General features: G+C 42.5%; 3 protein-coding genes across 6 annotated transcripts; 1 reads left to right on the top strand and 2 right to left on the bottom strand.

Annotated features, from left to right (window-relative positions):
* Positions 1-645: 645 nt before the first annotated feature.
* nr1i2 (nuclear receptor subfamily 1, group I, member 2) lies at positions 646-9000 on the bottom strand. 4 transcript variants are annotated; one of them, XM_072396915.1, is made up of 9 exons: positions 8644-9000; positions 7301-7471; positions 4795-4925; positions 4421-4590; positions 4005-4327; positions 3776-3921; positions 1300-1416; positions 1006-1111; positions 646-929 (listed from the first exon to the last, which is right to left on the bottom strand). In XM_072396915.1, exons 2-9 carry the CDS (start codon positions 7441-7443, stop codon positions 767-769), a joined length of 1299 nt encoding a protein of 432 aa, XP_072253016.1. In that variant the 5' UTR covers positions 7444-7471; positions 8644-9000; the 3' UTR covers positions 646-766. The 4 variants fall into 4 exon arrangements, with proteins under 4 accessions (XP_072253016.1, XP_072253017.1, XP_072253018.1 ...); XM_072396916.1 differs by lacking the exon at positions 8644-9000 and having other exon boundaries at positions 7239-7442; XM_072396917.1 differs by lacking the exon at positions 8644-9000 and having other exon boundaries at positions 4795-4972; positions 7301-7442.
* Positions 9001-9125: 125 nt separating this feature from the next.
* Positions 9126-13778, bottom strand: cfap91 (cilia and flagella associated protein 91). Its single transcript, XM_072396914.1, has 17 exons — positions 13589-13778; positions 13423-13499; positions 13075-13223; positions 12907-12975; positions 12718-12774; positions 12448-12626; positions 12118-12295; positions 11521-11678; positions 11265-11426; positions 11016-11152; positions 10836-10937; positions 10673-10744; positions 10399-10545; positions 10093-10314; positions 9859-10007; positions 9657-9748; positions 9126-9548 (listed from the first exon to the last, which is right to left on the bottom strand). Exons 1-17 carry the CDS (start codon positions 13620-13622, stop codon positions 9349-9351), a joined length of 2184 nt encoding a protein of 727 aa, XP_072253015.1. The 5' UTR covers positions 13623-13778; the 3' UTR covers positions 9126-9348.
* A 2403-nt stretch (positions 13779-16181) lies between these two features.
* Positions 16182-18772, top strand: LOC140319193 (cell surface glycoprotein CD200 receptor 1-like). Its single transcript, XM_072396793.1, has 6 exons — positions 16182-16532; positions 17280-17339; positions 17799-17874; positions 17989-18104; positions 18394-18709; positions 18757-18772. The coding sequence occupies exons 1-6, from the start codon at positions 16475-16477 to the stop codon at positions 18770-18772; spliced, it is 642 nt and encodes a 213-aa protein (XP_072252894.1). The 5' UTR covers positions 16182-16474.
* Positions 18773-20984: the final 2212 nt, after the last annotated feature.

The following is a 20984-nucleotide window of genomic DNA, read 5'->3' as shown; positions in this document are numbered from 1 at the left end:
CGAGGTGGTCAAGACTTTTTTTTGTCGCTGTTTTTCAAAGCTTTGAGGTGTTTGAGGTTTTTCTTGTTTTTTTTTAAATGCCTGACAAAAGTTATCAAACCATTTTTCTTAGTAGAGGATTACAATCTCCGCTCATCTTCATGCGCATCACTTGTTGCCATAGTAGCAATGCGGGTTACTTTTTGTAATATGTCAGGTACCCGACCAGATCAGCTGCACATTCCCATGGTCCTCTGTGTAAGTGTGACCACAGTGTGGCAGTGTTCGTCCCACAGTCCGCAAAAGAAACCCAGAAGCAGCCAGTCTCAAGAGCACCTTTTGTCTTTTGTTTTTTTTTATTATTAACAACTGCATCACTTCAGTACACAATGCCACAGAAGCACAATCTAAACACAACCTGAGGTAACGTGTAAAAAGCAAAAATCGACTTGGCAACTGAGCTTTCGTTCATTTTTCGGAGGAAATACTTAATTCCCGCAATTCTGGACAAAACATCTACAAGTAAACATCGAAGCTCACAATATGTACTTACTGTAAACAGAGCAACATGTCAATAATAACTCACCAGTGCTTAAGGCTGCTGTATTTGTGCATTGTGGTGGGCAGAGGACAGATTATTTTTCAGCAGGACTGGACTCTGAAAGCTTATTTGGCAACAACAGAATACTTTTCACTGAGATCAGGGGGCACATTCAGGTTAAGTTCCCTTTTTATTAAATAACAGCTGGGATTTCGGTGCGCTTGAGCTGTCCATGAGTCGCATCGGTCAGCATGAGAGGTCGGTATATGTGTTTGTGCTGACCACCTCCATAATGAGAGGAGAGATGGTGTCGGGCTGGATGTCCTGGATCTCCAGGATCTGTTTGCTGTACTCGTCACTGATTGTTCTCATCTCTGTAAAGCAGGCGATCACTTTGGGGTACAGCAAGCTGAAAAGGGATGGGAGACAAAGGTTGATAAATATGCGAAAGGTTTCCGTCACCCTCCTGTGACCCTTTAACTCACTGTTTTTCTGGGCCTGTTCTCTTGCAGTCAATCCAAGTTTTTAGCGTCAGTGCCAACTTTTCATGGACCCTGTCAATCATGCTGTGCTGCTGCACTCCAGAACGATCTGGTGGACCAAATAAAAATGAAAAAAATAAATAAATTCCAAAGCACTCTCAAACCCAATGAAGTCTGAAAGTACATGTTCATGTTCTGTTGGCTACAAAAGCACGCAGTTTATAGGGTTTAAACATTTACAGGCTTCATTAATGATTGATTAGCATGGGCTGAGGTGAACTGAGGACCTGCTGCTACCTGGAGAGAACAGGGACATGGCCTGTATGAGAGCGTACTCCTCTTCCTGCAGGTCCAGCTTGCGCAGCGTGAGGTGAAACTTGAAAAGGGGCTCGAGCAGGAGCGGCTGGAAACCCGCTGTAAAACACAGTGACACGACAGAAGGGGAGGAACTAGGTCATCATCAACTAACTCGCATGAATTCTATTTATAACAAAAGCAACACTGCATAAAATCCATACCTTACACGCTACATTGTCTAACATGGACTGCAGCTTTACATAATGCGTTAAAGAATGATTCGTGACTGGGAAAGAGCACAGCCAATGGCACGCAAGTGAGGCTCAAAGCTGTGAGCTGACACCTACATCCATGTTCCATATTCACGCAAATATGCTATCCAGTTGGTGCCACCTCATGATTATCTGTTCATTTCGTGCTGGTTGTCTACTGAAGGCAGATCAGCTGCAATCACTTGCAGACGACTGCTTCTATTTAGCTGCCGCAGTATAAATACCGTGAGGTGGTTTCATTGCATTTCCTGTTATTGTCAAAAAACGCAGCAACAGGCACGATAACGAGATCTGTCAAATTGATCTGATTTATTTTCTATTGAATGAGATTCATCATCTTTGCTTCACATGCTCACATGAAAAAGTTACTCCCGATTTGTGGCCTGGCAGTTAAATGGTTGTTAAATGTGTTCTATACTTTTTATTTTTATTTTTCCTGCACCTGCTTCATCCTGTTCAGGGCCTTAAGGCCTTGTCTGGAACGTATCCCAGCTCTCATAGGCCTGAGAGGCAGTGTAGACCCTGGACAGGTCACCAGTCACTATTTGTTTAGAATTATCAATGAACCTAACATGCATGTTGTACTGTGGGAGGAACCTAAACTCCAGATGGAGACACTCAAGCCGGGAAGTTTCTTGTTTTTCAGGTACTAACAACCACACCACCTTGCAGTTTGCAGCCCGTACAGTTTGCTTTAAATGAGCAACCTGAGTGTTTCCCTGTAGTATGATGTGTCTAATAACCACATGTCACAAAAGTTGTACGAAAAGCTTCCTGCTCATTCAAAATGCTGCAGCATTTCTGGTTGGGCAAGTCTATCAAGTGGGTACGTGCCGTTTAAAGCCGGTCCAAGTCAGTGTAACCTGAGGCAAAACTGTTGCCCTGCACCCCTTCGAGGTGATCCTCTATGAAAACTTTACATGCAGCTGCCTGCTGATCGACAGCATCCGAACCATCACCTCCTCAACTATCAAGCAGTTCCACTGAGCATTTTGAAGCATTTAAACTAGGCTGCATCGTGTTGCCAGAGGGTGGCGGTATAGAGTTCATTGCTCCACCACAGTGGAAGAAATTGTTGGTTTAGCCAGAAAAAACCCCCCAAACATTCATAAGTGAAAAATGGAGATAATAATTATTTAGAATAATTACAAAGCTTGGAATATATCTTGGATATTATAGAGTGAGTTGTTTACTAACTCTAACCAGAAAGAGTTGGTCAGTCAATCAGTTTGAGCTTTTACCAGGTCAAACACAGTTTCTATGCCATAATGCACATGAAGTCTTCTTTGAAATGCGAAAAAAAAGGAAGCAGTGTACATTTTTCACCTCCTATTCACATCTTCTAAATGCAAATAAAAATTTGGCAATGTAATCCCACCTTATGACACGTACTTTCAAAGAAATGTTGCCACAATCCCCGCAGTGTTCTGCTATGAGGGAGAATTAGAAGCATAATTCACATGAATTTAAGCGAACTCGGTCTTGTGCGATCCTTAAACACAGTACCAGTTTGACTACATAGTGTTCCCCCTACAGGAGCCACAACACAACCGAAAAGAGGTGAGACAAGTTCTGTATGACTGCTCACACACAGATACCATCTCAACAGAGATATTTCTGCATGTATAGGCACTGTGCATACGTGCACTTAAAGGCCAGCAATGCAAATGGAACCTTACACAAGCAGGAGGACAAAGTGACAACTCCAGTTTGAAGCCTTCAAACTTTTTTTTGCTTTTCAGTTGCGTGTAAATCAGAGGTTCTTGACATATCTTGAGTTACATTGTGAACTACTGTACGAGCAGGATTCCTCACACACAGCGCACACTGCGGCCTGCTTCTCTGCTGCTGCGTCATTCATCAGCGTGACGCTCTGAGGAGTCCTGAGCCTTTACGGTCAACAACTTCACTGTTTTGTCGCCCCCTCTTAGCACTCTTGTTAAGCTTGCTTTCAGCAGCAGGTAGGTGCTGTCAGCAAAAAAGAAGCTTCTGTAAACTCTCTGCACACACTTCCCATCCAACACCAAACCGCACACAGACTTGGGGGAACACGGAGGAGCATGAAGCAGCTGAAAATCCAGATGTTTTCCTGAGGGGTTGAGGAGCTGAAAACACCGATAGACTCAGAACGTTATCCATTTCATATGGAAGCACGAAGCTGCATATTTTGAAACTACTCCCTGGGCTTGTGTTAGTCGTCTCACCTCGCACCGCGTCGTGCATGCAGTATCTAATATGGCCACATTCCCATTTGCTTGTTGTTAAGTTAAACACCATGTTGAAGCGAATCTGCATGATTTCAAACATGGCTCCCTTCAGCAGAGATATCTGGTCCTCCATGCTTAGAGACCTGTAAGAGACCAGATTAGAGCCTACAAGCACAAAAAAAAAAACTATTTCGACTGAGACGTATTTGATTATCAACCTATTTACCGGAAGTCCGGAAGGCTTTTAGAAAAACGAATGATGTCCTGAATCATGTATGTCGTGAGGTCAGCCAAATGTGGGAGAGCCGTGTAAACACGAGCGTTTCCGTCTCCTTCGTAGTCCTCGTGTTTTCCAGGACAATCGGAGAGACTGGGAGACGGGGAAGAGGAGGAGGAAGTGGGGGTGGAGGAGGAGAGGGAGCAGGCGTATGAGGATGATGTGGGGTCAGCTGAGGATTTACCAGCGGCAAAGCAGGTCTTTGTGGGGCAATTGGTCAGTGGGTGAGACTGGCTGTGCTCACTCTCTGCCAGGATGTCTCTGTCCATAGGCTGAAAACACCCCCACAAAACATCAGTCAGACGAGTCTGAAGAAGATGATGATGGTGGTGAACACTTTGAAGTGCGTGCAGTCATTCACATACCCTGAAGCCCGTGAAGCGCGTAAACGCCGAGTCAAAAGTGCTGCGGTGGCTGCAGAGCAGCTCCTGAATTGTTTCGTCTTGCTGTGGCGAAAGCTGCGTTGATGCTTTACGCATCTTTTTCCTCGTTATGCGGCTCCTCCTCTCCAATACCTCTTCCGCAGACATGACCACTGTACCACACCGAAGACAAAAAAAGATGAATATTTAATTTGGAAAAAGTCACTTTGAATGTATTCAACAGCTGACCGAATAGGAACAGTTACACCATGTCAATGTGTATTCAAATAAGCGGTACAATAGGTGCAGTAACGAGAGACACTTTCTAAAATATAAGGGGAAAAACGGTGTACAGGCATCCGGATGTCGTCACTTACTCTCTTTGCGCATGCCGATGGCCTGACATTTATGAAAGCGGCAGGCTTGACACGACCGCCGGTTGTTTTTAGTTATGATGCATGTATCCAGGAACGGACAGTGGAGCTGCGATGACCTCTTTATGGCGCGTCTGAATTCATTTAAAAATCCACTTAGTAACAGCTTAGAAACATCAATCTGAAGTCAGAAAGTCAGAATCAAAAATAAAACACTGTGAAAGAAGGAAAACAAACACTGCGCTCCACTTGAATAGCTGCGAGCTCGCGTGTGTGCCAGTCCATCATTTACCCCCCAAAAAGACGATCATATTTCGACTTTAACAACACAGTCGAATAGAAAAAGGATCAAATAATCCAGAGAAAACACTTCGGCAAAGTGGCAAATTGCAGGAAACCAAACTAAATACACTTCAAATAAGACGACTTGAACAAAAATGATGTGTTCTTTTATTCTAGAAGTAATCACATTTAAGCATTTTAAGTGAATGGATTTTTCGACATACAGCTTCTAATCTTGCTATCCCTCAAAGACTTGCTTCTCTTATACTATTTAATCGCCTTGGAGGGAGGAACACTTCCTACAGGGAGAAGCATTGAATTGTGGTTGTGACTTTGCGAGGCTGATAGTGAATCACAAGGTTCTGATTCTGAGAAAATCCTTCGTGAACTTGAGCAGACTGAACTTCCACAATTAATTAAATTACTGACGCTTTGAATAAAGCAGCAGCGTGAGCCGTACCTGGAAATATTAGAAGAAGTCATTAGCCTGATCCAGTGAAGCATGCATTGGCCACCTACTGAGATTTTAAACCTCTCACACAAAGCCCTCAACACTCGGACTTCACAGTACATTTCCGATATGATCCCAGAAGGCCCCCAAATCCACTCGGACTTATCAGAATAAAACTGTTGGCATGGTGATCTCATGCCTTGAGATGTCTCTATTGATTAAAGTGCTCTTTTAAAGCCTTTACGTCCATTTTAGTTGTGTGTATTTCTGTATTTGCACATGTTCAGTAAGTCAGAAGACCCCTCTGTAATATCATTTAAATGTCGAATGATTCAAATGATTTTTCATCTCAGTAGTAGCATAAATTCAGCATCAAGGAGTACAGTATTTCCTTCAATGAGCGATGAAAATACAATCGGCTTAAGAAAGAATCAATTAAACGTACACGCCCCAAAGTGCTGGAAGACTAAAACAGCTGTTTAAAAAGAGAGAGAGGAAAATTATTAACTTGAAGACTGGCCTATGAAGATAAATAATTGATAAATAATGAGAACCAGGGGTTGCTCTGGGTTAAATGAAGCCATGGCATCAGACTGACACAGGACACTGTAATGAATGTCTGCGTTTCCATGGCAGCTCAGATAAGCGTGAATGACATTGCACAATAGCAGCGTCTAAAGACAATGTTAAGGGGAGGGGGTACTTTACTCGTTCTGGGCACAAAACTGCAGTTTTAAGTATCTGATGAGAATTGGGGGGCGGGGGCACATTGTTTGAACAGATGAGGCAAAGACTAACTTTTAGCTGAAACGGGGTACAGCACGCTTGGCTTGAACCTGGCCAGAACTGCTCGAGTGCACTGAGAGTCCTGAGCCGTGCCAGTAAAGCAGGGAGGCGGGAGTGTCATTAAATGGGACATGAGCGAAAAACATTATTGAGGAGATGACGTTTGTAGATGGCACGATGGAATGCGCCTGGAGTGACAAGATGACAGCGTGTCTCCTAAACTCTGGCAGAGGAGAAAAACAACAGTATGGCAGTGATCCAAGGCACACTGTCAAAATTGCACAAGAGTTTCTAAAAAAAGCCAAAGCTGGCCACGCATGTTGCTTAACTGAAATCGAAAAAGGAAAGCACCTTTGGCGAGAGCGAAAGTTAAAGTTAAATCAACAGAAACGGTCTCTGAAAAGAGACGGAACTTTTAACTAAGCTGTGTCACACTGGTATCTCTCCTGCTGAGGAGGACCGAATCTGTCGACAAAAGCAAAGAGCCGGATCTCAGCGATGAGCGATGGACTGACTTTTACTGCAATGAGATCCCACTGTGGGGGCCTTCATAACAGTCCTTCCATCTCAAAATGTTGCCTTTTTATTTTTTCACAAGTGCAATGCTAACATGAAACTCTGCAGTCAGCGTAAGGTGACAATAGTTTATACAGTGCAAGTGCTATAGCGACGAGTGTACAAACACCGGGCAGCTTTTGCATGAAAATTGGAATTGGACTGCAATATTTGGTAAATTACACACGCAAATTTGGATGGTTTCAGCTTTCAGCTACTGAAAGTGTCCCTGATTTTTCTTCTCCTGCAAGCTACTGGACGACTGAAGCCGCTCTGAACCGGAAATGAAAGGAATGACTTTTAGAGGGCTTTAAATGAGCGTTTGGAAGGAAAGGAAAGGAAAGGAAAAGGCCCTTTAATCTGAGCTGAATACTGTAAGCAAATGCAACTGGGTAGCATATGAGATGAAAAGAGCGAAGGCGGGTGAGACTCCACCTGAAGAAGCCTTTGCAGCCTTCGCATGTCAAGGCATTGAAGTGGTAACCCTTGGCCAAATCACCGCACACGCCACACTCTCTGGGTTCCTCATCCTCGTCGTCCTCATTTTGCTTGGTGGCCACCTCATCGACAGTTTCCATGCCAGCGGCTGTCTGGTTCTTTCTCGCCCTGAGGGATGATAGAGAATCATTTCCCCCTCTTTTCAAAAGCAACCCAGATTTTGCAAAAAGTGAAAGGTCTGTGGGAAGCGAGGAGGGGGGTGAGGGGGGGGGGGGGGGGGTAACTGCCAAATCAAGCTGCTCAGTCGTTGTTGCATTAGCTCTGATATGATGTAAATAGATTAAATACAATATTTTACAAAAAACAATCACAACTAAGCACAAACATATCACACCATTTTTTTTTGTTTTGGTGGGGTGCTGGTTTTCTTTTTCTTCCTGCAGTTGCCTTTTAGGATTTCTTATCTCATGAGATGTTGGAGGGAAAATAAATGTTTTTCGTTCAATTATCAAAATGTTTCTGAAATAAAATGTTTTGCTTTTTAAACGTGTTTTGTGGCCTTGTGCAACCTGTGCTGCTGCCTTTATACATCAGGGCACTGTCATGAAGGCCATCTCCTAATGATCTATTCCATCTTCAAACAAGGGCACAGTTACGCACGAGCGTCATTTAAGAGCGTCAAATGCCTTTTTTTCTAATTCCCATGAAGTCAAGCGTTCACGCAGCGGGGAACCATGTCAAACTTTCCGGATCATTTCCGGAAATTGCGGCGCAGTTTCAACAGCAGGAATTCCTACTGAGACCTCAAAGTTTTTTCCCCTCTTTCCTCGTTTCCTGTAATTTTTTTTTTTACCGACATCAAAAAACCAGGCACGGAACTAAAATGAAATAATTGATCATCAGTTTGGTACGATTTGCTTTAAAATCTCCAACCAAAAATAAATAAAGAACTAAAGGTTTGTTGATTGCAGGTTTTATTGACTGGTCACATGACTTCCCTTGGAGCCACAGTCTCAGTTATGTTTGTTGTGACATTCTGCGCGTATTTAATCCCAACCCAAACCACAGTCCTACGCTGGCATACAGTGACATAATAGTACTAACTTCCACAGCGGTGTGACAGCGTTTCCATCTCAAGAGAAAATTATCGATTTTCACACAGCTTCCAAAGCGAATTCTTACCCCCCAAGCTGCTAAATTCCTTTGAAATGGTCGAAATGGTGTGCGTCAACCTTAAAATTATCTTTCAAAAAAGAAGAAGAAGAAGAAGAAGAGGAAAGAGAGGGAGACACTCCTTGCCTGCACCTGATCGAGTGTCGAGCCGCAATCAACCCACTCACCTGAGGACTCCAGATGTCCGGACAGCTGTGTTTCGCGGCCAAGACTCCCGCGCGGCTGCGGCCGATCCGTGCGGTCTCAGGCTTCACAGAACACGGCGCAGGTGAGCACGGGCGCCGCAGTCCCGCTGGACTTGTGGCGCGCCAGTTGCGCTCACGGCTGGTTGCACCGAGTATTCCCACACTGTAACCTGCGGGACGGAGGAGTTTCAAGAGCAGCCCCGCAAACGTCAATTAGAGCCGTGACCCCAGACGCAGAACACAGACGGAAGGTTTATGCTGAGGTTATATAAAAAAAAAATACCAGGCTCGTTGGTCACCTGCAGTGTGGCGGCGAATGCACGTTTGTCCTGCCTTGTTTGTGCTTGTGTAACCTCAAACAGCATCTCTCAGAGTCTTGCTGCTCTCTAGTGGCCAAAGCTTAGATTTGACCAACAAACTCGTCGCCCATAAATCCAACTGAAGTTGGGCAACACCTTGCTCTTTTTTATTTCAACAGCATCTCAAGCTACATTCTCCGAACGACCATGCAATTGAAAACACGTCAGACATGTTACATACAGATGACATTTTCAGGTACCAACAATCAAAAGGCTGTACTCAGCCCCCAAAAAACCTTTAAGGAAACCTATACCTTGAAAATACGAATGGACACTTTTCACGTCAGATATTGAAGCAGTACGCTTTATATATTTCAGGCCTGTCCTTTTACTCAGTGTCAGCGTGCCGATGTCCTGCTTGCTTCCCTTGCTCCACTTGGCCGATCAACTCCTCTAGGATTTGACTGGAGCTTTTTGCGCCGGGGCAAGCCGACTGCGAGCTCCCTGAGGAAAGGGTCCCAGTAGGTGTTGTCGTCCCCTGAATGATGCTCTGAGCTCCCTGCAAGTGGCGATGCTGCTTCTGGTGCACTGGGGGAGAGATGACGCGGTGAGACGGGATCATTCTATTACATTGATCTGTATTCCATTGTTGCTCTTCTGTTATTCCACAAATTTTCAAAATGTGCGAGCACGCACCTCTTTGCCTGACGATGATCTTCTCGACCTCTGGGATGAGGAAGCTGTACACCAGCTCTGACACAATCTCCTCCGACTGAAGGCTGTCCCGCCTACTCTCACACACACACACACACACGCACACGCAAATGATGCGAGTATCATTTTTAGCTTGCAACTCCCGAATGAAAATTGTCAGTGGAAATACCAAGGTGTTGCTTACCTTTCCTCCTCTGCATAAACAATATCATTAAGCTCCTTTGCCTTCCTGTGGATCTCCTCTCTGGCCTGCTGGTCAGCGGCCTGCTCCAAAGTCCCCAAAATGATGTCCTCTAAATACATATCCAGGCTTTCCTGGTTCACTTGCACTACCTGCGAGCCACATATCAGCATGTATTAGTTTAGTTACGCTCTCCTTTGTCTGCTTGCACACAGAGAAAGAAAAAAACGCCCTTACTTGTCTGAAGACCTCATCTTCTTCTTTGCGTTTGCGCTCCTCCACCTGTCTTCTTCCGCTCTCCTCGGCCTCTCGACGACGGCGCTCTCTCTCAGCCACGAGTAGAAAAGCATGAATCCTGCGCTCCTCCTGGAGGTGAATAAGCTCCTTGGACAAGGTGTCGAACATTCGCTCAAGTTCGGCGCCTTCGACGGCGGCGTAAGACGCCTCCGCTTGCGCTTTCTGGGAAGAGACGGAGACGAGATCATGAGAAAGTTTGAAAAATGAAAAACATTTTGTTCGTGTGGTCGAGTGTGCGTGCTTGACCTTATTCCTCTGTTGGTTGCTCTGTTTCTTCAGGGAAATTATAAGCTTTTTGTCAGCCTTCTGTAGCTGCTGCTCCTCGCTCTGGAGGCCGCTGACAGTCCTTAGCTCGTGGATAAGGTCCTGTTGGTTTTCTTTGCCCTTAAACATCTGCGTAGCAGCACAGATAGAAGTGAATACAGCTGTGCTTAAAACTCACGCCGCATGTATACGGTGCCGAGGTAACTTTAGGGACAACAAAGATCACATATATGATATCAAACACGCACAGACCGACCTCATATTGGATACTTCTTCCTCTGAGAAGTTTCTGCAGGTGGATTACTGCTAACTCTGTCTCCTCATCTCCCTAAAAAGGGACATATACAGTATATTGGTTAACAAATAGCATCTAAAATACATGTAGCGTTAACTAATTACAGTTAGAGAAGTGAGCTAACCTCTGGTGGTTTTTCCACTCTGGGAGTGACAGGGAGAGGTTCAGGCTTCTCATTTTTGACAAGACAACGCAGCTCCTTTTCTGCCATCTCCTCCTTCTGGGCCTGTGGAGCCACGGTGAATAAAAATGTGTGCATCTAAATGTTAAGCTGTGTGCCTGTCAAACACTGTTCCTGCTTTACCTTGTATTTCTTCAGCAGTTCCACAGCTCTGCTCGTAGGGGACCTGATCACGTACTTAATGACCTCGGCTTTGGGACGCTTCATTCGCGGCTTGAGGACTGACGCAGTCGTGAGTCGTGCCTCGAGCTCTAGCAAGCCTGTGGTTGGCAGAGTGTGAAAAGTTACCTTTGCAGTGAAGGGCTTCTGTAGTGTTCGAAGTGGAACAGTGGGAACACTTTTAGTTTTACTTGTGGAGAAGTGTTTGTACACCTTCGTAAGTGTCTAAGTAGGGGCTTTTCATTTTGTGGGCATTGCTGTTGGCAAACACGTCCCTGTGGATCTGAGGAGTATATGTCTGAGAGTCGATGACGATGTCCCGTCGCTCTACCTTCCCCTCCACATATTTCCTCTTGGCTTCCAATTTTCTCATGGCTACAGGTGAAATGAAAAGTGAGAGCTAGATCATCGGGAATTTAAAACCAGCCTGAATAAGCCCTGAATAATCCAGCTATCAGCATTGTCTTACACCTGACGTAGTCATTGTTGATTTTGCGTAGCTTGGTCTCCTTCTCTTTTTGGATCTTTGAATATATCTGGTTCAGTCTCCCAATTGTGAGATGTTTCTGAGCCTCATCTCTCTTCCTCAGCAGGTCCATCAACACGGCAAGACGAGCCTCCTGCAATCTGGCCACCACAGAAATGACAGCAGGGTGAGGTTTGTACTGTAAAAACACGCGGAACATAACAGAGATTGATTGTTCACAAAGTCTCATTTAAGAAGACAAACAATGGATGTACAAATCTTGGTTCCTATTGAGGTTAGACTATGTATCCAACAAGAGCTACAAGGCTCTGGTCAGTATAAATCATTTCATAATTGTCTCACCCAAATGTTGATCAAAACTCATTGTTAGGATTTGTTTTTTTGGCAGCAACTGGCCTGTAAAGACGTCTCTTCAGTTAAAAATGTCAGATTTTGCATATTATCAAAAACAAGTCTGAGACAAAATCCCATCCAGAGCACAGTTGGTTAAATTGTTCAATGGTTGTGGTATCCTCTGGCTGTCTCTTTTGTGTCTGTCCAGTGAAAAATGAAAAGCGATGGAGGTGCAGTACGACTCACTTTTGGATCTCTCCATCCCTGAAAGCCCACTCCTTGGCCCCCATCTCCTCCATCATCCTTCTCCTCTTGTCGATCTGGCTCAAGTCATGCAGTGGAGGGAGGCTGGCCTCCCAAGCTCGCTTTGCACGTGCTCTCTGGATCATTTCCACCTCCGCCAAGCCTGCTGGTAAACCATGACCTGGGAATTGTCATGACAAAGAAGGCATGATAAGACATGTTATCCAAGGCCTTTTCCAATGACCAAGACAAAGGCTGGATATTTATGGTTTTAACAAGCCAAATATTATAATATTATACAACTAGTGAAGATGTGATCAGTTTATCTTGTACCCCAGGTCAAAGCTGCCAGCTGCAGAAGCTCTGAAGGAGTCGTCCCAGGTTGTTTCGTATACTCGGGGCTGTATGGGTCCGTCTGTGTTTCACTTTCTCTGTAGTCTGTCTGGACCCCCACAGTGCGGTGGACGGTTGGTTGCTCAGCACCTTTTCTACCAGTGGCTACGGCGTCTTCTCTAAAAAGACAGAGGGTTGGAAAAAAAAAAGAGAAGAAAAGTTGTAAAAAGCAAAACACTTGGAGTAACATAAAGGATTTGTGGAACTTACCTTGGCAGTGCAAAAATCACATCCGAGGGAAAATGCCGTGCAAAGGGAATCAGAGGGCTAAAGGGAAAAGAGCGGGACACCAGTGCCAGAGACAATGGCAACATTTACAGATAAACATGGTCAGAGAGGCGGTCACCTTTTGTTTGGCATTGTGTTAAGATAAAATCACAGCAACAGGTCAAATCAAACCATTTGAAGTATTTCCAGTAATCAGCCCCAGTCACGTTGCACGTCTTGCTTTGAGTATTTGGAATAACCCTGCCAAGAAAAAAAAAAAACAAGAGTAACACCCAAAAACTGATAAACCAATCCCAAATTTTACTGAGGGACTCCTGATGTTTTACAATGTTGTTTTACCCTGCCAGCTGTTGCAGGGCCTCTTTGCGTTGTTCGACATGTCCTTGCCAGTGATGATCAGTGAAATTCTGCACTGGGGCCGCAGGGTCCAGTTTAACAGTATAGCTTGGCCGGTCACTAAATATAGACCCAAACTCGGGCACTCTCCTCTTAGTAAACCAAAAACAGATGCAATCAGCTTTGAACTGCTTTTACCTTTTAACCTTTGAATGAAGTTAATCACGTTCTCACTCCTATACAAAAACACCAATTATTTAACTAAGCAATTACAGCTTCTTTCCACTTGATGACTCATAGTTACCAGCATAATCAGTATATTTCTGGAGAACAAAAACCGACACAACTCACGAGTCGATCCTTTAACGGACAGGCTTTCAGACTGGCCCTGGCGTGATCCACTTCCGATGACACGGTATAAACTGGATCTGTGGCGAACAGTTTAGCAAATGGCATCGTTAGCAAGCCTTTTTTTTTAACAAAAAACGTTAGCTTTGGTTGAGTTAAATGTACTCACCATATAAGTAGTCATAAACCCGCGGTCGCTCCATAATTTTATGAGTTTCAGTTTCTTTAGCGACCGTGTGAGAGATTGAAGGAGCTCAATTTCTTAATTTTGCCCAAAATAATTATTTTCGCCTCCCAAATCAATTTCTTCCGCGAGTAGCTGTATTAACAGCGGGATAAAATGTTTAGCTCCGTAACCATGGAGACGGCTAACGGGCCGTCCGGAAAAGGGAGGAGTTATCTCGAACGTGTTTACGTCACATCCGACATGTCCCAGACCGCAGAGTGGAAAGGTTTTAGGTCAAGTTAACATGAATGTGGTCAATGAAACTACATCGAGGAAGTCTGCCACAAAAAGTCGTGCATGTTGGGTTAATTTATCGGTGTGGCCCTGTGATGGACTGGTGATACTTCCAGGGTGTACCCTTCCTCAGTAGGGATTGAGGGATTTAAAAAAAAAAAAAGAAATTAGAATAATAAAAAAAAAAAGGTTGATTTTTACACCAATAGGAACACAACACAGTTGAAAATAGAAATGACACAAGCATCCACATGTGTATATGTGCACATACACAATGTAACACATCACTGCTTCCCTTCAGGGCTCCTTTATCAACATTGATTTCTTTCCTTTTTTGGATTTGGACACCACAGCTGACCAACATTCCTGATAAATTTAGTTTTTCTGTGAAGGAGCTACTTCCTTTTGTTAGAAATATGCATGGTTACAGTCATCTGAATCGTATCTAATAATAGATCTTAGGAACAGTACAGCTGTCTTTGCTTGCTGACACTTAATTTCTAGATAGTAGTTACTGAAAATAGTTTCATGCTGTTTTCATTCACATCAGTCAGGTTGTTCTGGTTATGAGTTGATTTGTGGTTTTTTTTGCCCTGAAGATTTCCTTTGGTTGTTGCTGACAGATCCTAACGTCACAAACTATCACTTTGGTTGTTGTTAGCTAAGTCTCTGATCTGCAAACAGAATAAAGTCGACAATAATGTCTGCCCCCATTTGAACAGTGCGTTTATGCAACTCAGTGTGACTATCAAACATGAAGATGTTCCTACACCATAAAACACCACAGCCAACACAGCCTTACACCTACTCAGCATAAGTCAGTTGTTCTTGCCTTTAAGGGGGAATTTCCTTTTTCCTATGTGACATTGAACAGTTTCAGGAAGGTTTTAAACTAGTTTACAGCTCAATTATACATGCATATTTTATGTTAAGAAGATTGACAAAACACCCCTCAATATACTAGACATGCACCAACGCAGCAAACTATAATGGAGACTCAACAGTGGTGTTACAGAATTAACAATCCTCTATGAGTTTCAGGACAGGCTAACTCTTAAAACCACAGAGAAGCTAGAATCTACGATAGTACTGCAGAGAAATTTCAGCCCTTTCAGCCAAACTCTGGGATGTTGGAGTTTTTCTTTTCCACATGAACTACTCTCTTCTGGCTTGGCAACATTCCAATTGGATCAAGAGAAGGACTTTATCTTGGCCATTCCAAAATATTTCTTTATTTCTTTTTATAGTTAGTTAGCTAGGTAAAAGACTTGTGTACCTGGGGTCATTATTTTACTACACAGTCAACTTTCCGTTGACTTTCCATTCACGGAAAAATGTTTTGACATTTACATTTTAAATTTACTGACATAACTGGCCCAACAGGCTAAAACCCTGATTTTATCATAAACCAAAAGTGATAATATTCCTAAGCTAAAGGGCACTTTTTCATTCCTTTTCTCTCTTTTATCTATAAACCGCAAGGTACTATTTTGGGCTGATCTGTGCTCAAGGCATAAGCCAAAAGCCTTCTAACCTATTCAGATTATTTTTAGATGACTGAAAACTGTGTTTTTTCTGACAATGGCCTCATTGAGTCCATAAGGCAAAAAGGGGCCTTTAGTTTCCTAAAAGTAACTCTGGGGTCCATTGTGACCTCAGGGGCAATTACTCCTGCGAAGTGTCATATCAAGAGTCAACCAAAGTGCTGCCAAAGTGCTGTCCACAATGGCAAGGTGAGACTTTCCTCCCTGGAACATGCCTGTGGATAAGCTGTTCATGAAGACTGATTAAACCTATAATTACCAGAGCAACTGCATACTAAGTGTAAAAATGGTTACCATGCATGAAGGTGATGGTTGCGTTGTGAAAAGAAAGTGTTTTAGCCATAACCTTGACATTTATTTTTAAACCTCGTAATGCATTGTATTCATATGTAACGGAGGCGACCACAAAGATGGCATCTATTCGACCTATCTGACCCGTGAATCAAGGAACATTTAAAAGCAATTCGTGGCACAGTTATGGACACTCGGAGTTTGGAAGGTGAGTTGGTAAAGCTTTTGTGGTGGTAGCGGGTTGCCAAAAACAACCAACTGAGCCGTCTTGCTAAATTCAAAGCCACTCTGTGTAGTACACAATTCTGTGTAGCTTCATGTTTTCTGAGAAACAAAAAGGGGGATCATGTGACTAGACAGACAGGAAACTGATATCTTGAAGCATAAGGTGTCATCCTGTGTGGGAGAAAAAGTTTGACATTGCGGTAGGAAGCGGTTTGGAGTGGGAGAAGCAATGGGGAGGGATTATTTTCATCAACACATAGATCTCTGTATTACAAGAGGTTTGAAAGATTAATAGTACGAATGCTTAGGGTGGAGGAGCATTTAAAGTCAAACCCAGAGCTTGTTGAGCATACAGAGAAATTAAACTAAGTCAAATGTCACGAGCAGGGTGAATGACAAGATTACACAGGAAACACATGCAACCAAGTTTGACGTTGCGGTGTTAGAACTAGATTTTATCTCTTGTAGTGTGGGGGAGGGGGGGCTACTTCAACAAGCTTTCAGAGGAACCTGAACACAGCTGAAGATAAGAAGCATGATGTGGATTTGTATCTTGATCATGTTCTTGTCTGGAACATTGTGCCTGGATTCAGGTTTGAACATCTTACTTGCGTGTGGTTATCATTTTTAAACCCTGTTCAGACACAGCTTCTAATATCAGCATGTTTTTCAGTCCACAAGGAGGAATTTGAAAAGAATAGTCTCTTTGAATAATTAGCTAGCCAATTCATATATGCTACTAGAAACATAATGTAATGGAGAGATGTAATATGTTACATATGTAGACTGTAATGTTTAACTTTGAAGTAAATAGTATAAGTGCATGTTAAATATAGAATGTATTGTCAACTATCATGTAGCCCAAATACCGTAGCTGATTATATATACTACCCACCTCGTGATGAGTTACAGTGAAAAGTTACTGTTACTGCGAAAAGTAAACCCTGTTTCACTCTGCTGTACACATCATTAAACATGCATTACATTTCCTACTTGAACTTTGTTGTTCTAGTTACAGTAATGCCATGCTTTTTTCGTAAAGTACAGATTACAAGTGTAACCAGGGAAGATTATAACAGCTGCATCTTATAAGTTGGTTAAGTTCAAGTTTTACAGTGAGAACTAGTTTTGTTTTGTGTTTTTGAAAGTTCAAGAAAATTGTGATTTCTCTCTGAACTGCAGATTTGTTTTATTACTTTGATTTTATTCATCACCTCTCATCTCAGCTAATTACTTAGCTGACTGATGAACTAACTGAACACTAACATAACATACTCTCTAAAAGAGAAATCACCCCGTTTTATTAACCTTTTCCTTACATCCGCCTCTGTTTCTTTCAGGAACTAATGAAAACACCTCTTTGAAACCCACCACAACTTCTCCCCCTAAAAAGTTTCTGGGTAAATTCATGTGTTTTTTTCTTTCAAACTTGTGTGTGTGATTTTGGGATGCCAGATATTAAGAAGTTCTTGTAAGCACAGAGAAAGTTGAGTACATTTTAATCCTGTTCAAAACATCTATATTCATGTTTTTAATTAAATCATGAAGCACTTTCTGTTGTTAAAATGTGTGAACATGCCTCAGACAAAGTTATATGGCATAGTACCAACATCATTTTTTTGCTTTTATGCTGTGTTCTATGCCTCTGCTTATGTGTTATATATGATTTTCAGTTTGCTTTCTTTATTTTCACTTTGAACACCTGTGTTCTACATTAAGCTGAAGACATGGGTCTATGTTTAGTTTGGCATTCTTCCACTGGATAGGGGTGTGTGTACTGTCTTGTGTACTGTTTTATGTTAGCACAAGCCATTGCCACAATCTGCAAAACTAATGCAAAATTGCTTTCTTTTTCTTAGTTCACAGAAATGCAGCTTTCAATCTTGGGAGTGATGCGTACCTGAACTGCAGCGATAAGACATGGAGTGAGACAATGTATGTTATCTGGAATATAGAAGTGAATAACAAATCTTGTAAGATCGCCCTTAGCAATGATGGTGAAAGAAAAAACACCTGCAACGATGGCAAGTCTCTTCGAAACACGTCCAGTGGTCAGTCTTTCCTGCACATACCAGGCTTTTCAGCTGATGATGTGGGGGTCTACAAGTGTGAGTCAGCCTTCAAAGGAGGAAGTGAAAATTATGGCATTGATGTGACTCTCACAGGTAGAACCTTTTTTCCCCCTCATAACTCATTTGAGGGTCTGTTGTCATGTTAGATCATTGTCACTGCACCTTTCACTGAAAATCCTCAAATATGTGATGTGAATTTTAAATATTTCCAAACATAATATCTCTCTTGCTCTTGATAATTAAGTGACATTACTGTCAACAGTCTTTTTCCAGAGATCTTAGGTCTATCTGTGTGGCGATTTCTATTCTGTACATTTAATATTTGATACATCAGACTTAGGCATTTGTCTCTTTTCTATTGTGTTTGTCTTCCCTGGTTTAGTTTCTCCCAACGTATCTGCATGGTTGGAGCATAAGGACAACAAGATGGTGGCGGTGTGCAGAGCTGAAAGAGGAAATCCTCCTGCCAACATCAGCTGGAGTCACACAGGAAACTTGGAGTCTGTGAAAACACTGAATGACTCTAATGGATTTGTTACAGTAGAAAGTTATCTGGAGCTGCCCGAAAGCGTAACACCAAAAAACCTGAGCTGCATTGTCAGGCACATGTCCTGGAATCAGGAGAAGACTCTGGTACCAGAACTCAAAAACGGTCAGTCTTCTGTAAACTGTGTGCAAAACTTTTATGTTTTTTTTAAGTTATGGGTCATTCATTTTCTAATTATATTTTTTTGTGTGCACACAGACATTCATATTCATGAAATTACTACTACTTCACTGTGGGTCCGTATTTTTGTGGTAATAGTTGTTTCTTTGGGGATATTGTTGATTTTTCTGATAAAGAAACCCATAAGTTGAGGTAAGTGGTTTACTATGACAACTTAACTCTTCTTGAATACAGAAGCATGCTCAATTTTTGCTGAGTAACTCAGATTGTTTGTACAACTCTTGCCAGGTGACGCGGGCAGTCAGACAGGTCACCATCCAAAGCCCCACTGGTAGGTTGTTTTTTCGGAAGGATGCTGAGTTTATGCTGCAGTACGATATCTGGACACTTTGGCAGATAACCAGCTGGCTATCATGCCAGATGTGAATGAAGTGTGAAGTAAAGCCAGTTTACATGCACATGCACATTTATTGTAAGCTTTGGTGTGTTGATATTAATGAAATAATCCTTTGTGAAAATGTTTTATTCAGGCTTTATCACATTTTCGCTTTTATTCTCCCTTGTCAACTGGTGCAGGTCACTAATATATAATATGGGAAAAGACTGCAGGAAGTCATAGAAAGTGTGGAGCGAAACTGCTGGCACAGTTGTCAGTCTCCTCAAAGTCAGGCCTTTTAAGAAGGCCGAGTCAGTCTTGCTTAATCCTGCACCACCCCTTTTAGTTCTGACTGCTTTCATTGCTGCCAATATTCACTGTGTATGAGTGGTGGGGAATCTGTTGCTTGATGTGTGCTTATCAATGGCTGTACACAGTTTGTTTATCTGGAAAGTATACAATATTGCAGCACAGTTGTGATGCATTACTCTCTATAACATGGCTACCATACATATACCAGACAAAATGAATGTCTCGAGAAATTCAAAAAAACAAAAGCATCCAATTTGACATCCAAATGCATGAATGACCCTGCTCCACTACAACCAAAGAGATGCATTAAATTCCTTAGGATTTGGCAAAGATTGCATTCATTGTATTCTAAGCAAAGGTGACACTGAAACAACAGAGCATCCATTATTTTCAAGCACAGAGAGATCATTGTTCTGGAAGCTTTCTATGAATTGACTGAGTGGATAAAACTTTTGAAATAGCTCTTTTAGGAGACAAAAGTAATAAAAGTATTGGTCATTTTAGGTTTTTTCTGTCACAGTTTGTCATGTCACAGTTTATGTTTAATCATGTTATGTTCTAGTCATGTTTTTCCCCTGCCACCTCAGTTCACTCGCGTCACCTGGCTCATTGTTCACAGCTGCACCTCATTCACTGATCACTCCCTCCACAGTATTTAGCTTCCTGGTTACCTTTCAGTCACTGCAGAATCTTCACTATCCCTTCATGCCTCGCCACAGAGATAAGTCTGGTTATGCCTCATTGTCCTGTTTCTTTGTTTATTCACAGTCTTTTATTGTTTATTCACAGTCATAGTCTTGTTTTGTTTTCATGTTTAAGTATTTTTGAATCCGGCTCTGCCGCGCCTTTTGTTCCTGCTTTTTTGCGCCCTGTTTTGTTGGAATAAACCTTTTGTTGAACTAAAAGAGCTGCATCTGGGTCCTACCTCTCCACCGTTCCTGACATTTTCTTTATTCGTAAAGCCAAATTGACTCTCTCATATTCTCATGCTACTATTATGAAATCCTCGACTCAGTGTCAGTAAAAAAACTTAAACACTGTTGAATTAAAGACGAGCTTTGTGTTTAAGTCACTCTTTATAACTTATATTAAAACTTATGAATTTTAGATTTAGAAAATGCTGATGTCTGCTTGTACCGCATTATGACAGTTTTCACAGCTCCACATTGCCTTTATAGTCTGTGCTGCCTCTTTTTCTTCTTCTTCCACTTTCTTAGGGCCAGTTGGCATACAAGCCACCTCGTCTTCTTCTGTGGTGCTTCCATGGGGTGCATTACTGACTCCAAGTCAGCTTGAGTTGGGAATAAGAGTACAGAAAAAAGATTATTTCAATGTCTTTATCATGTTCACAGTCATATTGTTTGTAGGCCACTGATGGCTTACTTAGTGAAAAATGTAGTTGGGCTTTTTAATAATTATGCATTATGGTGGGTTCATCAAAGCACGCACTAGAGGGCAGTATTAAAGTACAAATGGTGTCCTGTCGACCTTTGAGAAGGTTTAAGGTGAAAAATAGCAGCTGGCGTTCCACAAGCATTCAGTCTTAAACAGAATATAGAGAGTGCCACCTTATTTTACACATTGTTTTGATTTTGCAAGCCGCCTGCACACCATCTAT

Source organism: Leuresthes tenuis, unplaced genomic scaffold, assembly GCF_036924035.1.
Source record: "Leuresthes tenuis unplaced genomic scaffold, fLeuTen1.0.hap1 SCAF_12, whole genome shotgun sequence".
Classification (NCBI taxonomy): domain Eukaryota; kingdom Metazoa; phylum Chordata; class Actinopteri; order Atheriniformes; family Atherinopsidae; genus Leuresthes; species Leuresthes tenuis.
This window is presented reverse-complemented; position numbering and strand designations above follow the sequence as displayed.